Here is a 17,484-nt window from a genome sequence, read left to right as displayed (position 1 = left end):
CAGGGTAGACCTTTTCGGGTCTCCTATAAAGAAAAAGCAGAAAGGGGCGTAGACCTTGCAAAGGCCATACGTTCAAGGGTAAAAGACTCAGTCTTCTACCATGACAATAATCAAGACTTCATCAAAAGGAGAGGCTAGCTTCTTATCAAAAGGCATTGCTAGCCCCGGTAGTAGGATCGCCTGGACCACCGCAGAATCCTTTGATGAGCCTTTCAAGATCAGAAAGTTTGTAAGGCTTCGTCATATAGCCTTTGATTCCCACTTTGGAAGCCCGATTCAGCGCCTCGTCGGTGACATCGGCACTTACAGCGAGGACAGTAGGAGGTCGTGGAGCAGTCGGGCTGACAGGAGAATCCATATCCATGCTATCCGGATTTTCGGCATGATTCATCGGCTGTGCTTGATCAATAGGAACGGAAGAACGGTGGTGGTGGTCGTCAACCATCTTCAGGATACGAGAGGTCGCCTCGTAACCATCCATTTCGGGCATCCACAGATCCATCAGCACAACATCAATTGGTTTAATCTCCGCCGGCAATGGCTGAGAAGAGATATCCTGCTTCGGTTGCTGGGTTTCCAGAGGTTTGAGTTCCGTTGGAGTGATAGTGGAAGGCGAGGTGGATAGGATATCTTGTACAATCTGAACAGCTTCCCTTCCATCCGCAGCCTCAAGTACATCGCGGTAGCCAAGTTTCCGAAGCATATTGACCAAGACTTGCCGATTGATTCGATTGTCTTCTGCCACAAGAAAGCGCAATGGATGCTTCTCTCCCAGCTTATTGTCGTACGTGTCACCAGAGATCTGTCTGCGGCCGGTTTGAGTATTTGTAGCCGGGCGTGGGGGGGGTCGTGCTTTCAGATGAATGATCATCGGCGGTACTCGGTGTCGGCTGTTGTAACTGACGATTTTGGACAATAGGAGACATCGAAGAGGAAGTTTGGGCTTCCCAGATGAAGCTGCTGGCACTGCCATGTCTAGAGTGGTGGTCATTGATTATTGGCGGGGTCATCATTTTCTCACTTGGTGTGCCAGGACGATTGCAAGCCTCGCGTTGATTCACGGGCACTCGAATCTGAAACTCTGAGCCACGATTGGGCCCGGTGGTCGACGACCTTACACAGATCAAATCACCTCCCATCTTTCGTGAAAGACCCTTGGCTACGAGAAGACCAAGCCCCAATCCATCTTTACTTCGGGTGGTCGAGGCGTCTTCTCTGGCAAATGGCTTGAAGAGATTAGGCAGAAAGGCGGCCGGAATTCCGGGTCCAGTATCACGCACGCTAATCAGAACATCATTGTTCTTGGGATCGACAGTCGCACAAATGGAAATGGTGCCGTTGTTGGTGAATTTGATAGCGTTTAGGAAGACGCAGGAGATAAGTTTGGCTAAATCCCGGTCATCGGCAAGAAGAGTGTCAGGTAATGCGGGATCAACAGACCAATCCACGGTTTTGGTGAAGATCAAGCCGTTTGATGATCGAGAGCGAATCTCTATTTTCTCGCCAAATTCAGTGGGGTGGCTGACAGCTGAATCGGGCCGCCCACCAACATGAAGAGATTCATTGATGACCAAACGCAGAAGGTCACGTAGCTTGGTGAAACGTAAAGCAGAGCCTCTCATGTTCATATTGATACCTTCCAGAAGTAGATGAGGTGCCGAGCGGCGGACGGCAATCGAAGGTCTTGGATCGACCATGTTGGCCATGACTGCTTCGATTTGGCGGGCTGGAGTGGCATGAACGATTTGATCACTCTCGTGGACAGCATTCTTCACCTCTTCGCTACGGGGCGAAAGCTCCTGCCGCGATGATGCCGCTCGTGTTCTCTGTTTTCGCGCTGGCCGAGACGACATGTCGAGGGGGAGGCTACGGCGCCTCTTGTATGGGTTCACGGCGATGTTGTTTCCTTCAATAAAAAGGCTTGGACGGGTTTCTGTGAAATCCGGGGCTGGAACGGGGTCCACGGGCATATCAAGCTCTTCTTCCCGCTGCGGAGTCTTGGGGACTTGCATGTTAAGATCATAAGCATGAACCACATTATCGGCCGCTTCAACAGCACGGCGAGCACTATCTTGTACCATCTCAATACCTTCTTTGAGGGCTTGGAAGATACCACCAGACTTGATTGGAGTCGTACTCTCCATTGCTTCACGCACCGTGGCATGCATAACATCCAGCATGCCGACGACGCCTTGCATAGGGGTTCGCAGCTCGTGTGATAAACTGCGCGCATATGGTTTGAGGGGTTGTGACGTGAAATCGGGGGTGTTAGGTTGGTGGACGGTCTGCCCAGCTTCGACGGTCGCAGGGTGGATCTTGGGGGTATCAGATTTCTCATGGTCGGGGCCAATTTCTTCCAACGAAAGGTGTTGCACGATGAGGTCTTCGAGGGAATGCAAAACCATTTCTAGAAAAGACCATGATAAATTTCGGGTTTTGAGACCTTCCTTGGACCACATCAACCCTAAGTGCGCCAGGCACTTGCCGGCCGAAAAAAGTGGGATGGCTAGGTACGCCTCGGCACCGAAAGGCAATTGATCATCACCAAAGGAGGCGAGAGATTTGAGGTTTTCGGGAATCAGACATGGCCGTTCATGGTCCATATGTAGCAAAGGGTTGCCGCCCGCGAAATACCGGTCTCGCTGGAGTCCCACATTCTGATATCCGTCGTTGTAATAGAAGACTGCGCCGAAAAGGGAGGGTCGTCGACCACCCAGCTCGGGCATGGGTTCACCACCATGTACACGGCGAGCAACAAACCCGTACTGAGCCTTGCTGATCGAGGTAATATCTTCCATGAGTCGTTTCCAGAACAGCTCAGTATCTGAAGTCCTCAGGCCCTGCTTGAGGGTGACAAGATGTTCAATGGCGGTAGACTGAGCGCCATCATTCCAGGCACCGGCGGCATCGTATTTCATACCCCCGTCATCACGCACGATCGCAAGTCCGTCGGTGATGCATTCAGACTTGCAAGAGGGGAAGGACATGGCGGCCGAAGGTTGAACGGGGGTTGAGGCATCAGGTTCGGGGGAGTCGGGCATAGTCCATGTGGAGATAGGAGGGGGTGGGTTGTAAAGAGAAGTGTTGGGTAGGACGATCTCTCTTGTTAGCTTATCGGAAGGGCAAACACCATGGCTGGATCGAGTCGAATATAGAATCGAAGGCCGGTGGATGTTAGAGAAAGGTCGAAAAGGCACGAGGAGGGGAAAGGAAGAGGGGATTTCCCGGCTCTGGCGATGGGGCCACCGGGCGGTCTAGACAAAGTCGCGGGTGCCCGGGCTGAAACAGGAGGGTTCGTGGGTCAGGACAGGCACGAAGGTTGAATTATACAAGTAGTTAAGGAAATATTGAAAGAATTCATCAAAGACCAAATAATCGGTGGTAAAAGCTAAAACTGGCTAAAGATGAAATTATCTGGGGGAAAAGTCCAGGATGTCAGCCAAGGACCTGAGAAGATCCTCGCTTGCGTTAAGCAAAAAAAATATATAAAAAATTAAAAACCACGCTGCACGATCGGCGATCTAGACCGGCCTTGGAGAGGTTGGCCCGAGTGTCGGCATGTACCAGGTACTCAATTCAACTATACATTTTCTCATGATTTCGAGGTACCTTGAACATTGAACTTCTCCATTCTCGCTCGCCCCCAATGACACTGCATGAACCCCTGCAGCCTCGCTTCTTCGTGAGACTTTAGGTCGTTCACGGTAGACGCCCATTTGACAACGAGTAATTCGTCCTTGCGAGATGGTACTTTGTCGTAATCTTTTGATTGCCGGAATGGGGGTGGTACATGCACCATGCATTGAAATCTGGCCTGCTCCTCACTTCATTTCCCCGTCAGCAAATCGGAGCTCTTACGGCTGTTTAATACTGGATCTAGCGTGGTCGATCAATCCTTTCAATCACCTACAAGAGAGTGTCTCGTGTCTCTACTAACCTGGGTCATTGCAGTGTACTCCGTACATGGTAATTACTAGTACTACTAGTAGTACATGGTGCGAATCGATTCCGTAGATACACAACTACTAGTTGGTGCTAACTAGTCACTGCGTAGAACCACTAACCACCAGGTGGTGGTTAGTATTGATACCATGGTGTCACTCATGGAATATCGTGTCAGTTGATTACTGGAAAGCACTATTAGAAAATACAAATCATATCAATTGATATTATTGGATCTGCGACGAGAGCCTCATTTATAAAGTACATAAACTACTACAAAAGGGTGCATGGTACATTATCTCGCATTAATCCACTTTCAATACAGCATGAAGTCCTGATGGCACGGCCTCCAGGGCTTATTCGGTCACGTTTTCTTTCCATCATGCACCATCAACCCCTACTTGATCAATGACTGATAGCATGTAACTAAATAACTAACTAGTTGTATATTCGTACATTTACTGTTTATTAGCAACTTGTAGGTGGTTATTAGCACCTGTATTAGTACGTGTAGTGTGGTGGTTTCAATTATATCCAATTTTGGACAAAATTGGATATATATACTCTTTGCATTGCTTAGTGGAAAAACGCAATTTGAAGAATCAGTGACTTGAAAAACACCAGGCATTGACCATTTCAATTCTAAGCTTTTATCTAATTCAAATTGATCCCCAAGAAAAGTCACTTTGCTGTCACGATAAAGTACTTCGTTTATACCCCGCAAGCACTCAAGCTGTGAAACCGAGGTAGAGCTCCACCAATCACCCCTTCCGGGCAACTTAGTACTGCATTATTTCACAGCAGCACCGTGGTCATTAAAACACCTTCCTTCGCCTTTGAAAAGCCTTTCCCGCATAATTTCTAACGTATTCTAGCTGATTTTTTCGAAAAGAAGCTAAAATGAGCAAAATCACACCCTTTACCATCAATATTCCAGACGCACAGCTTGACCAGCTACATCACAAGCTGGAACATGTTACCTTCCCCGATGAAATTGATGCTGTCGATTGGCAAATGGGCGTACCTCTGAAAGAGATGAAGAGACTGACTGCCTTCTGGCGGGACAATTTTGACTGGCGGGCTCAAGAAAAGACGCTCAATGAACAGCTTCAACAGTTCACAGTTCCAATCTCCGTTGATGGATTCGGAGAATTGGATATTCACTTTCTACACCATCGAAGCGGAAACTTGAATGCAATCCCTTTACTCTTTATTCATGGATGTATGATACTCTCTCTTGATATCAGAGGTCCCCACAATGGTCAATCTTGTAACTAATACGGTCCAATACCAGGGCCCGGTAGTTTTCTCGAAGCAACGAAATTGATTCCATTGCTTACAACGGGCAATGATGGTCCATCATTCGATGTCATTGCACCATCACTGCCGAATTTTGGATTCTCCCAAGGGGTACAGCAGGTATCACAATGGCTATACGTAATGCTTTTTCTACTGGATATCAGCTAATCATAAGACAGAAAGGATTCGGCTTAGCCCAGTACGCCGAATGTCTGCACAAGATGATGATAGCCCTAGGACACCAGGAATATGGTATGGAGAAACCCCTCATTATTGCTTGCCCAAAAGTTGAAAGAATAAGGCTAACTTGCATTCAGTTATTCAAGGAGGCGACTGGGGCAGTATGATCGCCCGTACAATGTCTCAATACTATGCCCAACACATCCGTGCCATCCATCTAAATTTCGTCCCCGTCAAGCCTCCATACCCGTGGCAGAACCCAGTTCGCTTCTTAAAATCTCTCACAAGTGTTCCATTTTCTACAAAAGACCGAGCAGCTATTGCCCGTACTATGGACTACATCTTGCGCGGTAATGCTTACATGAAACAGCAGGAAACTCGGCCACAATCTCTAGGTTATGGGCTGAGTGATAGTCCCATAGGACTTCTTGCTTGGATCTACGATAAGATGCACTTGTGGACGGACAACTACCCTTGGACTGATGAGGAGATATTAACTTGGATTAGTGTCTACTGGTTCTCGCGACCGGGTCCAACGGCATCGACACGCATCTACTATGAGGCGTCTGCCCCCAAGTCTGACTCTTCCGGTCTTAGAACAGAGGATGGAGGAGAAGTTGCACTTAAGTACACATCGCTTGAAGAGGTTTTGGGCGCCTGTGCACCGTTCAATGTAAAATTTGCAGTGGCGCAGTTTCCAAAGGAGATTCTTATGTGGCCGATGGCCTGGTACCATAGGATTGGGAATGTGGTGAAGGAAAAAGAGTTTGATCGCGGTGGTCATTTTGCTGCTTGGGAAGTACCCGAGTTACTGGCGGGTGATCTAAAAGAGTTTCTGGGTAAAGATGGACCGGCTTATGGGGTGGTGCAGGGGAAGAATGGATATAAGTCCTAAGGAAGGGAGAAAAAATTCCAAAGTATCAAGGGAACCTTGACTACGCGGACAGTATTATGACGTGAATGACGGGGCTTGTATTATCATGATGGAAGTATGAGAAACATTGGGTCACAAGGCGAACCCATAATTTCAAATGTCAACCTTTCTAGCGTCACAGCTGCAGTACTCTGCTGCCAATGGTTGATCGTTGACGGCACATCATTCAGAGAAGACCAGACGCCGAAATCTGCCCTCAATCCAGCAGAAAGCCCAAAGAAACCAATTTCATCATTGTAGCATGACTTAATCCTGTCGTCCCTTCAGTAACCGCTGGGTCACCTTGTCCTTCTCTATGATATACACTTGGGCACCCCAACCCGAAAGGGCATCTCGGTCCACGGCGGCCAGAAGTGCTTGGGAGATAGTCTCGAAAAGATCCTCAGGCGACTACAAGGAGAGACCCCATATGTTAGCATTTTGTTCGAGGGGCTGTTTAGAAATGATAAGAACGTACCAGATCCGGCTCCCACAGACCCTCACAGGTACCGAATAGCTGCTCGCTAGCTGTACCGCTCACAATAAAGTCCTTGGCCAAGTCGATGCAGCCGATACTATCGAATCCGCAGATAAAAGGCTTGCCGGTTGTTTGGTTGATACCAGCAATAACAGGACTGATGAAGAAAGGCCCGAAACGCTTCTCGTAAAGCGATGAGCTGACCAAGTTGGCCAGGGTCTGAGGTGCGATATTACGCTCTTCGCGTAGACGGTACATGTTGACCTTGTAGCGGAAGAGATCAGAAACGGTGTTGACATCAGTGGCAAGACCAGTCAGGCCGAGGTAGGTTGATGGCGCATAGTTGAAGATCTTGGGGAAGTTGTTGGAGACTGTCAGGGATTGCATGCCCAAGCGGAGATCGCAGGCGATAGCGACACAGTCCTTGCCCACCATGGCGACGCAGGCACCGCCATCTATGTCCAAGTCAGTAAGCTGGTCGATTGTTCATTGGGAGGGATGGTCTGTCGTACTGATGTCGAAGGGGGAGCTCTGATGATGGAAGGAGGTGGTCAGCTCAAGGTTCAGCGGTAACGGATCAGTTGAGGGGACAGGGACAGATTTCCCTACCATTATTGCGATTCTTTTCAATTAATCCAGTCTTTTCAATGAAATATTAAGCTTCAAGATATAATCAGAGCTAGAAAAAAAAGGGCTAGTGGTGGGAGGTTGGGGGGATGGGGTTGCGTGGAGGTTGAAGTGATGACGGGGAGCTGTGAAGGACGCGAGAGCAGCTCGGATGACGCCGCACCGCTGCCTGTTTGGTCGGGCTCGATCTTCGAGTGCGTTCTTTTAATCCATCTCAACCCCACATTTTCAAACAACTCTTCACACTTTCATAGTATCCCGAGAGTTCCATTTCTTGACATTAATCTGATATCTAATAGAAAATTCCCGTTTCTAGAGAGGCTCAAAGTTCAAAGTTCAACGCCGTACGACCATGAGTGCTCATGTCGTGGTGATCGACGCGACGGCTAGGCGGGCAACAATCAAGACGACGCCGTCCAAGCATATGACAGAGGTATTACAAGAAGCATGCAAGAAACTTGGATACAACTCTAGCCAGTATGGCTTGAAGTGAGTCTGCATTTACGCTCTCGACAGTACTATTTAGTATGCTGGATACTAACACATCTCATCTTTTTAAAGACACAATCGCAAACAGCTGGACCTTTCCCTTACATTTCGTCTGACCGGCCTCAGTACTGGAGCCAAGCTCGAGCTTGTACAGTTGTCTCGTTCGCCATCGGTCGTCACAGTCGCCCTCCAGCTCCCAGAATCCGAAGCTCGCGGGGTTCCCAATGGTCGTATATTGGATAAGTTCCCGAGTACAACAACTCTTTGGCTGGTTCTACGCAAGTTTGAAGCAGGAGTGGCAGGAAATGCGTCTATGAGAAATCTCACAGCTCGTGGAGTGCCCAGCCCTTCTGCTGGGGATGGCGGATCTGCCCGTTTGTTCTATGAGATTCCAGTGCTTCAGATTCTAGATCGTGAACTATCGAGCTTTACGGACCTACAAAAGTCACTTGCGCAGTTGGGTATCAACAGTGGTAACATTCTTATACGACTAAGTTTCCGACGAACAGAGGAACCCATCGAAGAAGCGATGGTTAAGATTGGCGAATACTTCAAGTCGTCCGGTGATGATACCCCGGCTCCAACTCAGAACCAAGCTCATGTTCACCCCGCCGGGGAGAGCAAGGATGAAAATGCTTCCCAGGACCCGTCAAAATCAGCAGACTATGAAGATTCTGAACAGTCAACGTTGACTGCCCCAGCTGGACAAGATGGCACGCCTTCAGATGCTCCTCCACAGCCGAGTTCGGGCTTAGCCTCAGGTCGATCAATTACTGTCTTCGCCCCTCCATCCACGTCTACACCATCATCCGCTCAAATTCCCTACAACGAAGAAGATTATATTCCCTCAGTGGAGCATGCGAAGGCTCACCAGCGACAACTGAACCAATCGTCTCGAAATCAGCGACTTCTTACTGATGCCGAGATTGCTGCTAAAGCAGCCGCAGAAGAGAAACGACGCGCTGAGATCCACGAAATTGACGTGAAAGTGCGCTTCCCAGATCAGAGCCAGGTGGTATCAAAATTTGCACCTACAGACACGGGCAAGTCGCTTTATGGATTCGTACGTAGCTGTTTGGATTCAGCATACACGGGAGAGAAGTTCGGGCTCAACGTGTTTGTCAATGCGGCACCAGGCCGCCCTGGACATTCCAAGTCTATACCGGAGTCTGATCAGCGCTTGATACAAGACCTTGGACTCGCAGGCCGTGTACTTGTCAACTTTACTTGGTCTGATGCTGCGAGCTCTACTGCCCAGCAGCGCCGAATGGATCTCCTTCGCCCCGAACTTCGTGGCCAAGCTCGTGAAATGAAGATTGAACAACCCCCAGATATTGCAGAAGAACCAGTAGCGGAAGCTTCGTCCTCAAAGGCAGCAAGTTCAAGTGGTTCTGGCGAAGGTACAAAATCCTCTGGATTGCGAAAGAATGGAGGTGTACCGAAGTGGCTGAAATTGCCCGGCAAGAAATGATCGATAGAGGATCTATCTAGGATTCTCTACGAGTAACATAGATGATATTGAAATGACATTTTACTCAAGTGGTGAACGCTACATGTATTAAATTGAGCTCCCCGTTGCTACTAGAAGTTGAGGCCTAGATTCTGCATTCTTTGACTGACGTTGAACAATATGGAGCATTTAGTTTCTTAATTAGAAGTTTCCTGTTTTAATACTAGCGTAACATAGACTGGCACTTCAAAGGATTTTCGTGTGGCAACAACTCTTCAAGTGCGTTATCACAAGATACGCCATCCAGTGGGAAAGGAAACATAGCAGACTTTTGATATAACAAGGTGAAATCATGACATGCCAGGAGAAACTACGAAGAGCGTGAAGTATTGAGTGAATTGAAAAAAAATGTTTTCATTATGGTATCTCTTCCTAATCAAAGGGAAGGGATCCCACTTTTGCCATCCCCATCATCCACCGGAAGTCACAAAAAACCCCATATTCCGATTCGCAAGCCATGCGCTAATAGACTTATGCGAATGATTCTTTTTTCGTTCGTGTTCCCTTGCGCGCGCCAGGTATTCGAGTCGTTATTCGAAAATGGAAAAAGTTATGCGGAATGGAGCATTTAGTGACCCTGGACACGGCGGGACTCAGCGATGACGCGCTGCATGTCCTCAACCTTGCGCTTGCCACGGACGAAGGTACCGAGCTAAGAAAGACGAGTTAGATTTGAGTTCGTCGTGTATCATTGAATGCTTATCTGCTGCCTGCTTGGATGTGATGGTCTCCGGTAGATCATTCGGAACGCAGGTGCAGCAGTAATCAAGTAAAGAATCGATCTACTTTCAGTCGATCTCAAAGGAGCCGAATTTCAAAAGATCCTCTGCAACTTGCATTTCCGACCAAAAACCTCCAGAAGACCCATCCAATTGACAGATGTAGAGGCGGGGGTGATTTGTAGACGTACGCGCTTCTTAGCGAGCTTACGGGCACGCTTGTCCTGGGTGTTTCTCAGGAGCTCAATGATGCGGCGCTCATAGGGGGCAAGACCAACGACCTCACGGGCAACCTCACGGACGAACGCAGTGCGGCGGGAAGACTGGCCCTTGGTGCGGCTAATCTTGTTCTTGGGGGTGTTGAGGGGGGGTGGTTTTCTGTAGCGGAGCAAGTCAGTCCATCTGCAAATTTCAAAGATCGATTTTTTCCGCCAAGGTCGATCCCTAGCACAGTCTGGTCTTGATGGTGTCGGTATTTTCATCGCGCGTTTCGATATAGAGCCGGGGGTTCATGTCGATAGGTGATAATTTGTGTTGCTTGATCCCAAATTTGTTCTGTCCATCAAATCTTCAAATCTTGCTCCACCGCGATTCTCGTCAATAATGACCAGGCTCCTTCACGTTCTTTGGCGTCTGACCATAGTTGGCCGTCCCATTTCGACTTCCTTAGTTGCTGTTGAACAAACTGACGATAACTTCACCAAGAACCCTCGGCTCGAATCGACTCGGAAAAAAACTCGATCGGATAAGACCAGACGGCTGGGATGACGCTGGCAAGGGAGTAGAATGCACGTACGTGGCCACTGTTGGTGCCAACAATGATACCGGTGCGTTCCTGGGCCATTTCGACGGTTGGTGGCTGGACGGGTTGGCGGTGGTTGTCGTAGAAAGGGAATGAAGACTCTCGTGTGGAAATCCCCTAGTCTTTGCGGAACCGCACAATCGGAGTCTTGGCGGGCGTTGGTCCGTAGGCGAAGGGTTAGGGCTTAGGGCACAGCTCAATTTGACAGTCATGTGATTCTGTTCTGCCTAGTACTAATTAGGTTTAGTGTCATATTCCAGTAACAGCCGCTGATAGGCTCCACTCTAACTATACATGAATTCGACCGTCAACTTTTACATAGTATGCCCCGTAGCTAACTACAATGTATGTACATAGACCATCTCATGGAGTATCAGTCGCTTCCACAATTTGAAATATAGAAATATTTCATCTTCAGTTATTTCATCTGTCTATTTTTTCTTTACAACATGAGTCATTTATCTATATACATGCATCACAACTTGACTGCCATCACACCACTCAACGCCGAGTCCCAGCTCTCCATCAATGAAGAGCACAGAAGCTCGAGACTTGTCATGTCAATACTCTTCTCCAATGTATCTTGGAGCTCCTGTTCATATTTTTCGGATTCATTGCCGTACAGAATCGAGTCCACCAAAGATCCGAGTACGCCGGACTCATGTATTTGCTTTTTCAAAGCACGAGTGTTGGAGCGAACAAGTTCAAACACATTCGGTATCAGGACAGACAATCTATTAATTCTCTCCTTGGGAAGCTTGGAGGTCTTAGGGCCCTTCCGTGAGGCTAGGGATACCAGCTGTGATGCTGCCTTAAGAGACTCAAGAACAGTGAAAACAAAGTGAAGGTATCTCCAAGTCGGGCCAGCAGGAGTCGCAGTTTGGAGGGCAACAGCAGTCTTCTTGATCAGAGGAGACGATCCTCCCTCTTCAAGAGTCAGCTCTTCCATTTTCGAGCTCAGCCAAGTTTCTACCTCTCCAAGGGCAACATCAACTTCTTCAGATGAGGAGGCCTTTGATCCCGCCATGAAGGTCGCCAACCTAAGGAGCTGCCAGTTGATCTTCGAAGTTTCTTTCTCGGCTTCGGTTTGATCCTGCGCTGTTCCGGAGAGCGTATTCTCGGAAGGTAGATCCATCTCTGGGGTTAGCGGCCGCTGGATTGCGATACCTTTCAAGACGCTGAAAAGCTGGTCCGTGACTTGGGCTGCGATCAACCAATTTCCCTGTAGATAACATATTAGCCCATATCATGGGTATCAACTTTTACACTCAGCTTACTTTCGGCTTTGGTCCCACTCGAATTCGCTCTTCGAATGCAGGCTTGCCAGGAAATTCGCAGTTCATGTAAACAGAAGAATCCCGTTCATCTGCCACTTCAGACTTATCGCGAGCTGGGATTTCAATTAGTAAGTTAACGTGATAATTTTTGGAGAACGTTCTAACCCACCAATTTTATCCCACATTACGGTGGAATCCCCGCCAACCAAACGTTGAGCACGACGCACATCCAAGGCATACATCCTGCGGCAGAAGCTCTTCGACAAACGCCGTCCAAGTTCCACAAGTTCTTTGGTATGGACATATGCTCCCTGAGTAAGACCACTGGTTCGGTATCTTGAAGTAGAAATGTCGGCTCCACGGTAAAACTTGAGGCCTGCACTTAATGCTGACTGTGGATCAAAATCTTTGTACTCCGCGCCTTCTATTGGAGGAGCGGAATGGGGGTGAATGCTTCCAAGGCGTGTGAAAAAGTTATGAGCAACAGATTCGTACTGCATATGTTTGATGGACATGCTGCTGAAAACTTGCAGCGCAAGTGATCCTGCACCAAGGAGAGTGTATATGCGGACTAGGAGGAGTTGAGCAGGGTAGTTGTGTGGTGAGCTTTGGATGAGATGATCCAGAATACCAGCAGCTCGAATAAGAGCAGTCTCCGGAACTGCAGCTTGCTTCCCTTCTGTGTTTTCTGATTGTAAAAGGGCCATGGCCGCGAGCAGACACAGATCATCACTTGGCTGACTCTCAATTGTGGAGCCATCCCCTTCTGCCGATTCCTTCTTGCTTGGACGAACGCTGGCATAGAGCTTCATACAACGCATGACAAATTCATCGACCGTTTTACTTTGTGTATTTTCGGGGGCGGAGATAGACAAGCAATATTCCAGCTTCAAAGCATTGATTTCAGGGACCAGAGTCTATGGAATTATCAGCCTTGATCGGCAAATTCTTCCATCGAAATTGAGGACTCACCTTGCTTCCTTCTTTGTGCTTACGGATATATTCAAGCATCTTCTCCATGCCGTCCTTGTCTTGGCCCAACAGTTTGCGAATGTCCTGGAATGCATAAAGCTTATGTATATGCTGGTCGATGTATTGTCGGCAAGCAGAAAGTTTATCATCGCCGGACAAGGTTCCTTTCTCGACGCCACAGCTGACGATATCGAGACGAGCTAAAAAAGCATTTCTAGATTTGGGCGCGAATTCACGGAATTGATCGACCAGTTTCAATGCTTCATTGACAACTCTAGAAGGGCCATTAATAATTAGCTTGTCTGAAAATTTGTGTGAATTTGTATGTACCGACCCAGTCTTGTCCGAATGGCGAGTTGCTTGGTACAGGAGATCCCAGATCTTCCAGTCGTCGAGCTCCAAGAGGTGTTTCTGGCCCTGTTCGTCGTCGGGAACAGTCAAAAGGTCCTTAGCGTAAGAAAATGCATCATCCCACTTGTTGCCCGCATCCAATAAGCAGGATATCTTCAGGCCAATAAATGTTGAATCTCCTCGAACAATTCGTGAACGAATTCCAAGGTTCTCACTGGCGAGAATGTTCAAGGCCTCTTCGTAGCGTCCCTGCGAGCAAAGAATTTCGATCAAGAGACGCAACTCTTCTGGTGTCTGGATAGCTCGAGGCTGGCTAAGGAGATCCGCCTGGAAAGAATTTGAAGAGGTCTTGGTCAGTCTTGCTAAGATGAGAGCCGAGGAGAGGCAGGCTTACCGGTTCAGCAGGAACGTCAGCGCCAGCCTTCGATATCATGCGGTATGCCAATGTTCCAAACAGCTTCTTGTCGGCCTCTGAGCTCCTCTCATCAATTGACACCATATAACTGAGAAATATAGCCCAAAAGTAATACGCTCGGTTTTTCGGGAAGTTCTTTTGAAGACTCATCGCGGCCTGGAGTGGAAACCCAGGTTTAGTAAGAGATGGTCACATACTGGCATTTTCAAACTTACCTTCTGAGCAGATTTCCAATCACTATTCTCGTAGGCAAAGTTGAACCATCTCGTCTGGATATTTAAATCCCGGGGACTGGCTTTTGATGCCTTTTCCCATAGACTGTTCCTGACATCTTCATATCCAGACAGTCTCTTCAGCGATCCAAACAGCATTTCCAATGTTTCAAGGTCGGTAGTAGCTGGCTCTGCATTACACAATTCGAGTGTTTCGGTCGTACCACGCTGGCGATTGGTTTCGTCGGCATGGCTGAGGAGAATTTGTGCTTTCCATGCCTATAAATGATCGCTTTAGTTAGATAAAGATATATAAATAGGCCCTATAAAAAGGCAGAACAGTATAAAACTCACTCTCAAAAACCGTGTATCCTCTCCCTTCTTGATACGCTTCTCGATCAGCTGCAAAGCTTGCTTCAGATTCTGCCCGTCAATGGCATCTTGAATCTGGTGGTTGCGCCGAGAAAAGACCTGATCATTGGCGGGTGCCATGTCGACAAAAGTTTGTCTGGACTAGAACTGACCAGAAGGGAACAACTTAAAGCAGTTTCCCGCACTGAAATACAGTAGATCAGCTTGGACGTGGGGAAAAGACAAGCACTTTTTATCAGTGTTGGCGGGGAAGCAATTGGCCAAGGCGGTGTAAGTGCGGTGCGGAGGGGAATATGAGGGAAGGCACGATGCACCGCTTTATATACTTATGCAGCGGCAGCTTCAAGTTCCTAATGGATCTTTTCTTTTTGCATTCCTGCGTCTTGTTTGCGTCTCTCAAGTTTGTGACAGGAAATTTCCAGTTATTCAGTCCAGATCATATTGAATGACTTTTAGTATTACTGGAATATTTCCAAATATTATTTCCACATTCCAAACTTGGAATGTGGAAATAATATCTGTATGCATGAAATTTATATACCTGTGTATCTACCAAGATACTGACTAAACTAGAATCGAAATTTGTCGACTAGTATTACTAATAAAACAAATCATCCACAGTGGTATAGAATTTTCAAGTTCGCTTGAACTTGCCTCAGGAAATAGAGTTCACTTATAGTGTCATATTATATAAGTAGTTAGTACTAACTAAACAAGTGTAATGAGTAAAGATACATACGATAGATATCCCAAGGCAAAAATTGGCGTGAGCGGAGTGGATTCAAGAATGAGTAGAACGGGAAAGATTAAATGCGACTCATCAACTAGTATCATACAAAATGTCCCTCGAATAGCTCTCAAACGCCGCTTGATCTCAAAGATCTTAAAAAAATGCCCGGAAGAGCCTCAGCGCTCTCATCTGTGATATATTGGAAACAATGTCGAAGCTTGATCAAGCTTAAGCGACTCCGATATCAGAATATCCCGTAATATATAATCCAAGCAAGCTAGACTTGGTGTTGCCATTGGAATATGTCTTAATTAGGGTTGTTGACCCCCTTTTTCTGATTAAGCTGGAATTGAGTTAGCAACTTGGGTTTCTGACACCTGAATACTTGCGACATATCACATATGTTGTGATGTCTTCACAATAGAAATAAAGCTGAATATATAGCAGAGGTAGGAGGAAAATCGCCATGAGAGATAGTTCAACTTACCCAGTTCTTTTTGCAGTCACGATAAGCCCTAGAATAGTAGCGGTTAGAATAAGCTTTGGTAGGAACTCGAAAGCGCATGATTGGTCTCAGGGAGGGGAAGACAGCAAGATTGCCAAGCAAGCAGTGATATCAAGGTGAGCCTTTCGTGGAAGGAAACGCTGGATGAACATACTGGAAATAGTCGCCGCACATCTCGCGATCAAAATTATTGCGTTTTAAGCACTTCAGACTCCGATCGGCGAAATCCTGGCAGGGGTCATAAAACTCGCTTGCTGGCTTACTAAATTACGGAGTCAGTAGTCAGTTGGTAGAAAGTATCATCGTAATTCGCGGAAATGTATCATGCAGACAGGCACACGTTATTGGCCTTGGGTACATGGCCCGTGTACATGAGGAGCTTGACATCAAGTTTACGAGAAACCTGCACAGCCATGGAGCAGCACAAGCGAACAAGCTCTGAGGCGGGTACTGGATGCAAAGGTTCAACTGAGAGGATGGTCAAACTCACTGCGTGAACTTGCGCTCGGCCTTCTGCCAGGTCTTGCCATGGTTTTCATCGTACGTGGAGCTTTCCGGCATGTCTGCGCGTGTACGATGTCTTTAATTCCAATGGAGGCTAAGTCAGCAAAATAAAATAATTCTTCAGCCGGGTATGAAGGGCCCCGTGATAGACGCGAATTGTTGAGTGAAGCTGACGATGTGCCGAAGGTTGATTGGAGATCGGGATGTCAATCTTGCTCCGCGAAGAACTGCGGATCCGGGTCTTGGCGTGGAGCCGCCTTGAGCTCTTTTGTCATTTTAAGACCTTTCTCCTTCACCACCTTCTGATCCCAAAACAAAATTGAGCATATACCTGAGCAATCTAGCCTGCCCAGCTATGGAATATGCACTAAGCTCTAAGCATGACGTTGGTGAAATATCTTACATAAGCGGAATCGTAGGGGGAGGAAGCGATTCCGTAGTGATTGTACCGTGTTCCCGTACAAAAACTCCATGAAATTTAGTCCCGTATATACATACTTGCCCTCATTCAATGGTAATTTGTACGCATTGAGGATTAAGTTGATGTTTGAAATGGCCTGAAACCAGCCTTTCCCATAGCTGTCTTCACCAATACCTCTTATGCTCCATAGTTGATTCTCATATCTAGAAGACCAGAGCGAATCTTAAGGATTTCGGCATTCAGCAACGTCCAAGCGTCTCTCAATTGGATCAAAGTTAGGAGAATAGAGAAGGCACTATATAGCTCACTATCTAAGTTACGTAAAGCGTCCTGAATAATGTACGCGGTATGCGCTGGGGTATCATCATGGTGAAAAATACTCCCCTTCCTTTAATGGCAAGAATCATAGAGGGACAAAGATCCTTGACATTTGCTTAACGTCCTTCAAGTTTCTCTCAAATGAAGCCGATTACACGGCCATGTTCGTGGAAATGGTTCATGCTATAAATGGGCCACTTGAAGAAAGATGATTGAATAAATGCTGATTTTTATGAGCTCAAAAGCTTCAAGATGGAACACCAGTTGTATTATGATTATGGCTGGCTGTCAATCCCTTCTTGAACGTGAGATTTATGTTTAATATGTGCATGAAGAGGACATACAGATGACGAATCTCAATGCTAATCTGTTTACTGTCTTAAAGAATACTAGTAGCCTGTGCACTCATCCATTAGAAGGGATATAATAAGAAATTGCACATGCTATT

At 47.2% G+C, this 17,484-nt stretch overlaps 7 protein-coding genes across 7 annotated transcripts; 2 read left to right on the top strand and 5 right to left on the bottom strand.

The window, feature by feature from the left end:
* Positions 1-145: 145 nt before the first annotated feature.
* On the bottom strand, positions 146-3,041 carry N7469_007206 (response regulator; the record flags this gene model as incomplete). Its single annotated transcript, XM_056646124.1, has 2 exons — positions 146-975; positions 1,022-3,041. The coding sequence occupies 2 exons, from the start codon at positions 3,039-3,041 to the stop codon at positions 146-148; spliced, it is 2,850 nt and encodes a 949-aa protein (XP_056499565.1).
* Positions 3,042-4,842: 1,801 nt separating this feature from the next.
* Positions 4,843-6,316, top strand: N7469_007205 (epoxide hydrolase; the record flags this gene model as incomplete). The annotated part of the gene is made up of 4 exons (XM_056646123.1): positions 4,843-5,164; positions 5,237-5,352; positions 5,421-5,493; positions 5,559-6,316. The coding sequence occupies 4 exons, from the start codon at positions 4,843-4,845 to the stop codon at positions 6,314-6,316; spliced, it is 1,269 nt and encodes a 422-aa protein (XP_056499564.1).
* Positions 6,317-6,601: 285 nt separating this feature from the next.
* pup3 (proteasome core particle subunit beta 3) lies at positions 6,602-7,424 on the bottom strand (the record flags this gene model as incomplete). The annotated part of the gene is made up of 4 exons (XM_056646122.1): positions 6,602-6,745; positions 6,813-7,267; positions 7,325-7,343; positions 7,422-7,424. 4 exons carry the CDS (start codon positions 7,422-7,424, stop codon positions 6,602-6,604), a joined length of 621 nt encoding a protein of 206 aa, XP_056499563.1.
* Positions 7,425-7,791: 367 nt separating this feature from the next.
* Positions 7,792-9,399, top strand: N7469_007203 (putative UBX domain protein; the record flags this gene model as incomplete). The annotated part of the gene is made up of 2 exons (XM_056646121.1): positions 7,792-7,928; positions 8,001-9,399. The coding sequence occupies 2 exons, from the start codon at positions 7,792-7,794 to the stop codon at positions 9,397-9,399; spliced, it is 1,536 nt and encodes a 511-aa protein (XP_056499562.1).
* Positions 9,400-10,006: 607 nt separating this feature from the next.
* On the bottom strand, positions 10,007-11,171 carry N7469_007202 (60S ribosomal eL36 domain-containing protein; the record flags this gene model as incomplete). Its single annotated transcript, XM_056646120.1, has 3 exons — positions 10,007-10,090; positions 10,349-10,535; positions 10,954-11,171. 3 exons carry the CDS (start codon positions 11,169-11,171, stop codon positions 10,007-10,009), a joined length of 489 nt encoding a protein of 162 aa, XP_056499561.1.
* Positions 11,172-11,434: 263 nt separating this feature from the next.
* N7469_007201 (MDM20/NAA25 family protein) lies at positions 11,435-14,678 on the bottom strand (the record flags this gene model as incomplete). The annotated part of the gene is made up of 8 exons (XM_056646119.1): positions 11,435-12,181; positions 12,237-12,349; positions 12,406-13,153; positions 13,209-13,482; positions 13,543-13,886; positions 13,954-14,130; positions 14,190-14,465; positions 14,541-14,678. The coding sequence occupies 8 exons, from the start codon at positions 14,676-14,678 to the stop codon at positions 11,435-11,437; spliced, it is 2,817 nt and encodes a 938-aa protein (XP_056499560.1).
* A 917-nt stretch (positions 14,679-15,595) lies between these two features.
* N7469_007200 (coiled-coil-helix-coiled-coil-helix domain-containing protein) lies at positions 15,596-16,354 on the bottom strand (the record flags this gene model as incomplete). The annotated part of the gene is made up of 4 exons (XM_056646118.1): positions 15,596-15,631; positions 15,776-15,803; positions 15,948-16,055; positions 16,284-16,354. 4 exons carry the CDS (start codon positions 16,352-16,354, stop codon positions 15,596-15,598), a joined length of 243 nt encoding a protein of 80 aa, XP_056499559.1.
* Between the last annotated feature and the right edge of the window lie 1,130 nt (positions 16,355-17,484).

The sequence above is a fragment of the Penicillium citrinum genome, assembly GCF_028827155.1.
Source record: "Penicillium citrinum strain IBT 23319 chromosome Unknown utg000006l:1.0-3011923.0:1.0-3012962.0, whole genome shotgun sequence".
Lineage (NCBI taxonomy): Eukaryota > Fungi > Ascomycota > Eurotiomycetes > Eurotiales > Aspergillaceae > Penicillium > Penicillium citrinum.
This window is presented reverse-complemented; position numbering and strand designations above follow the sequence as displayed.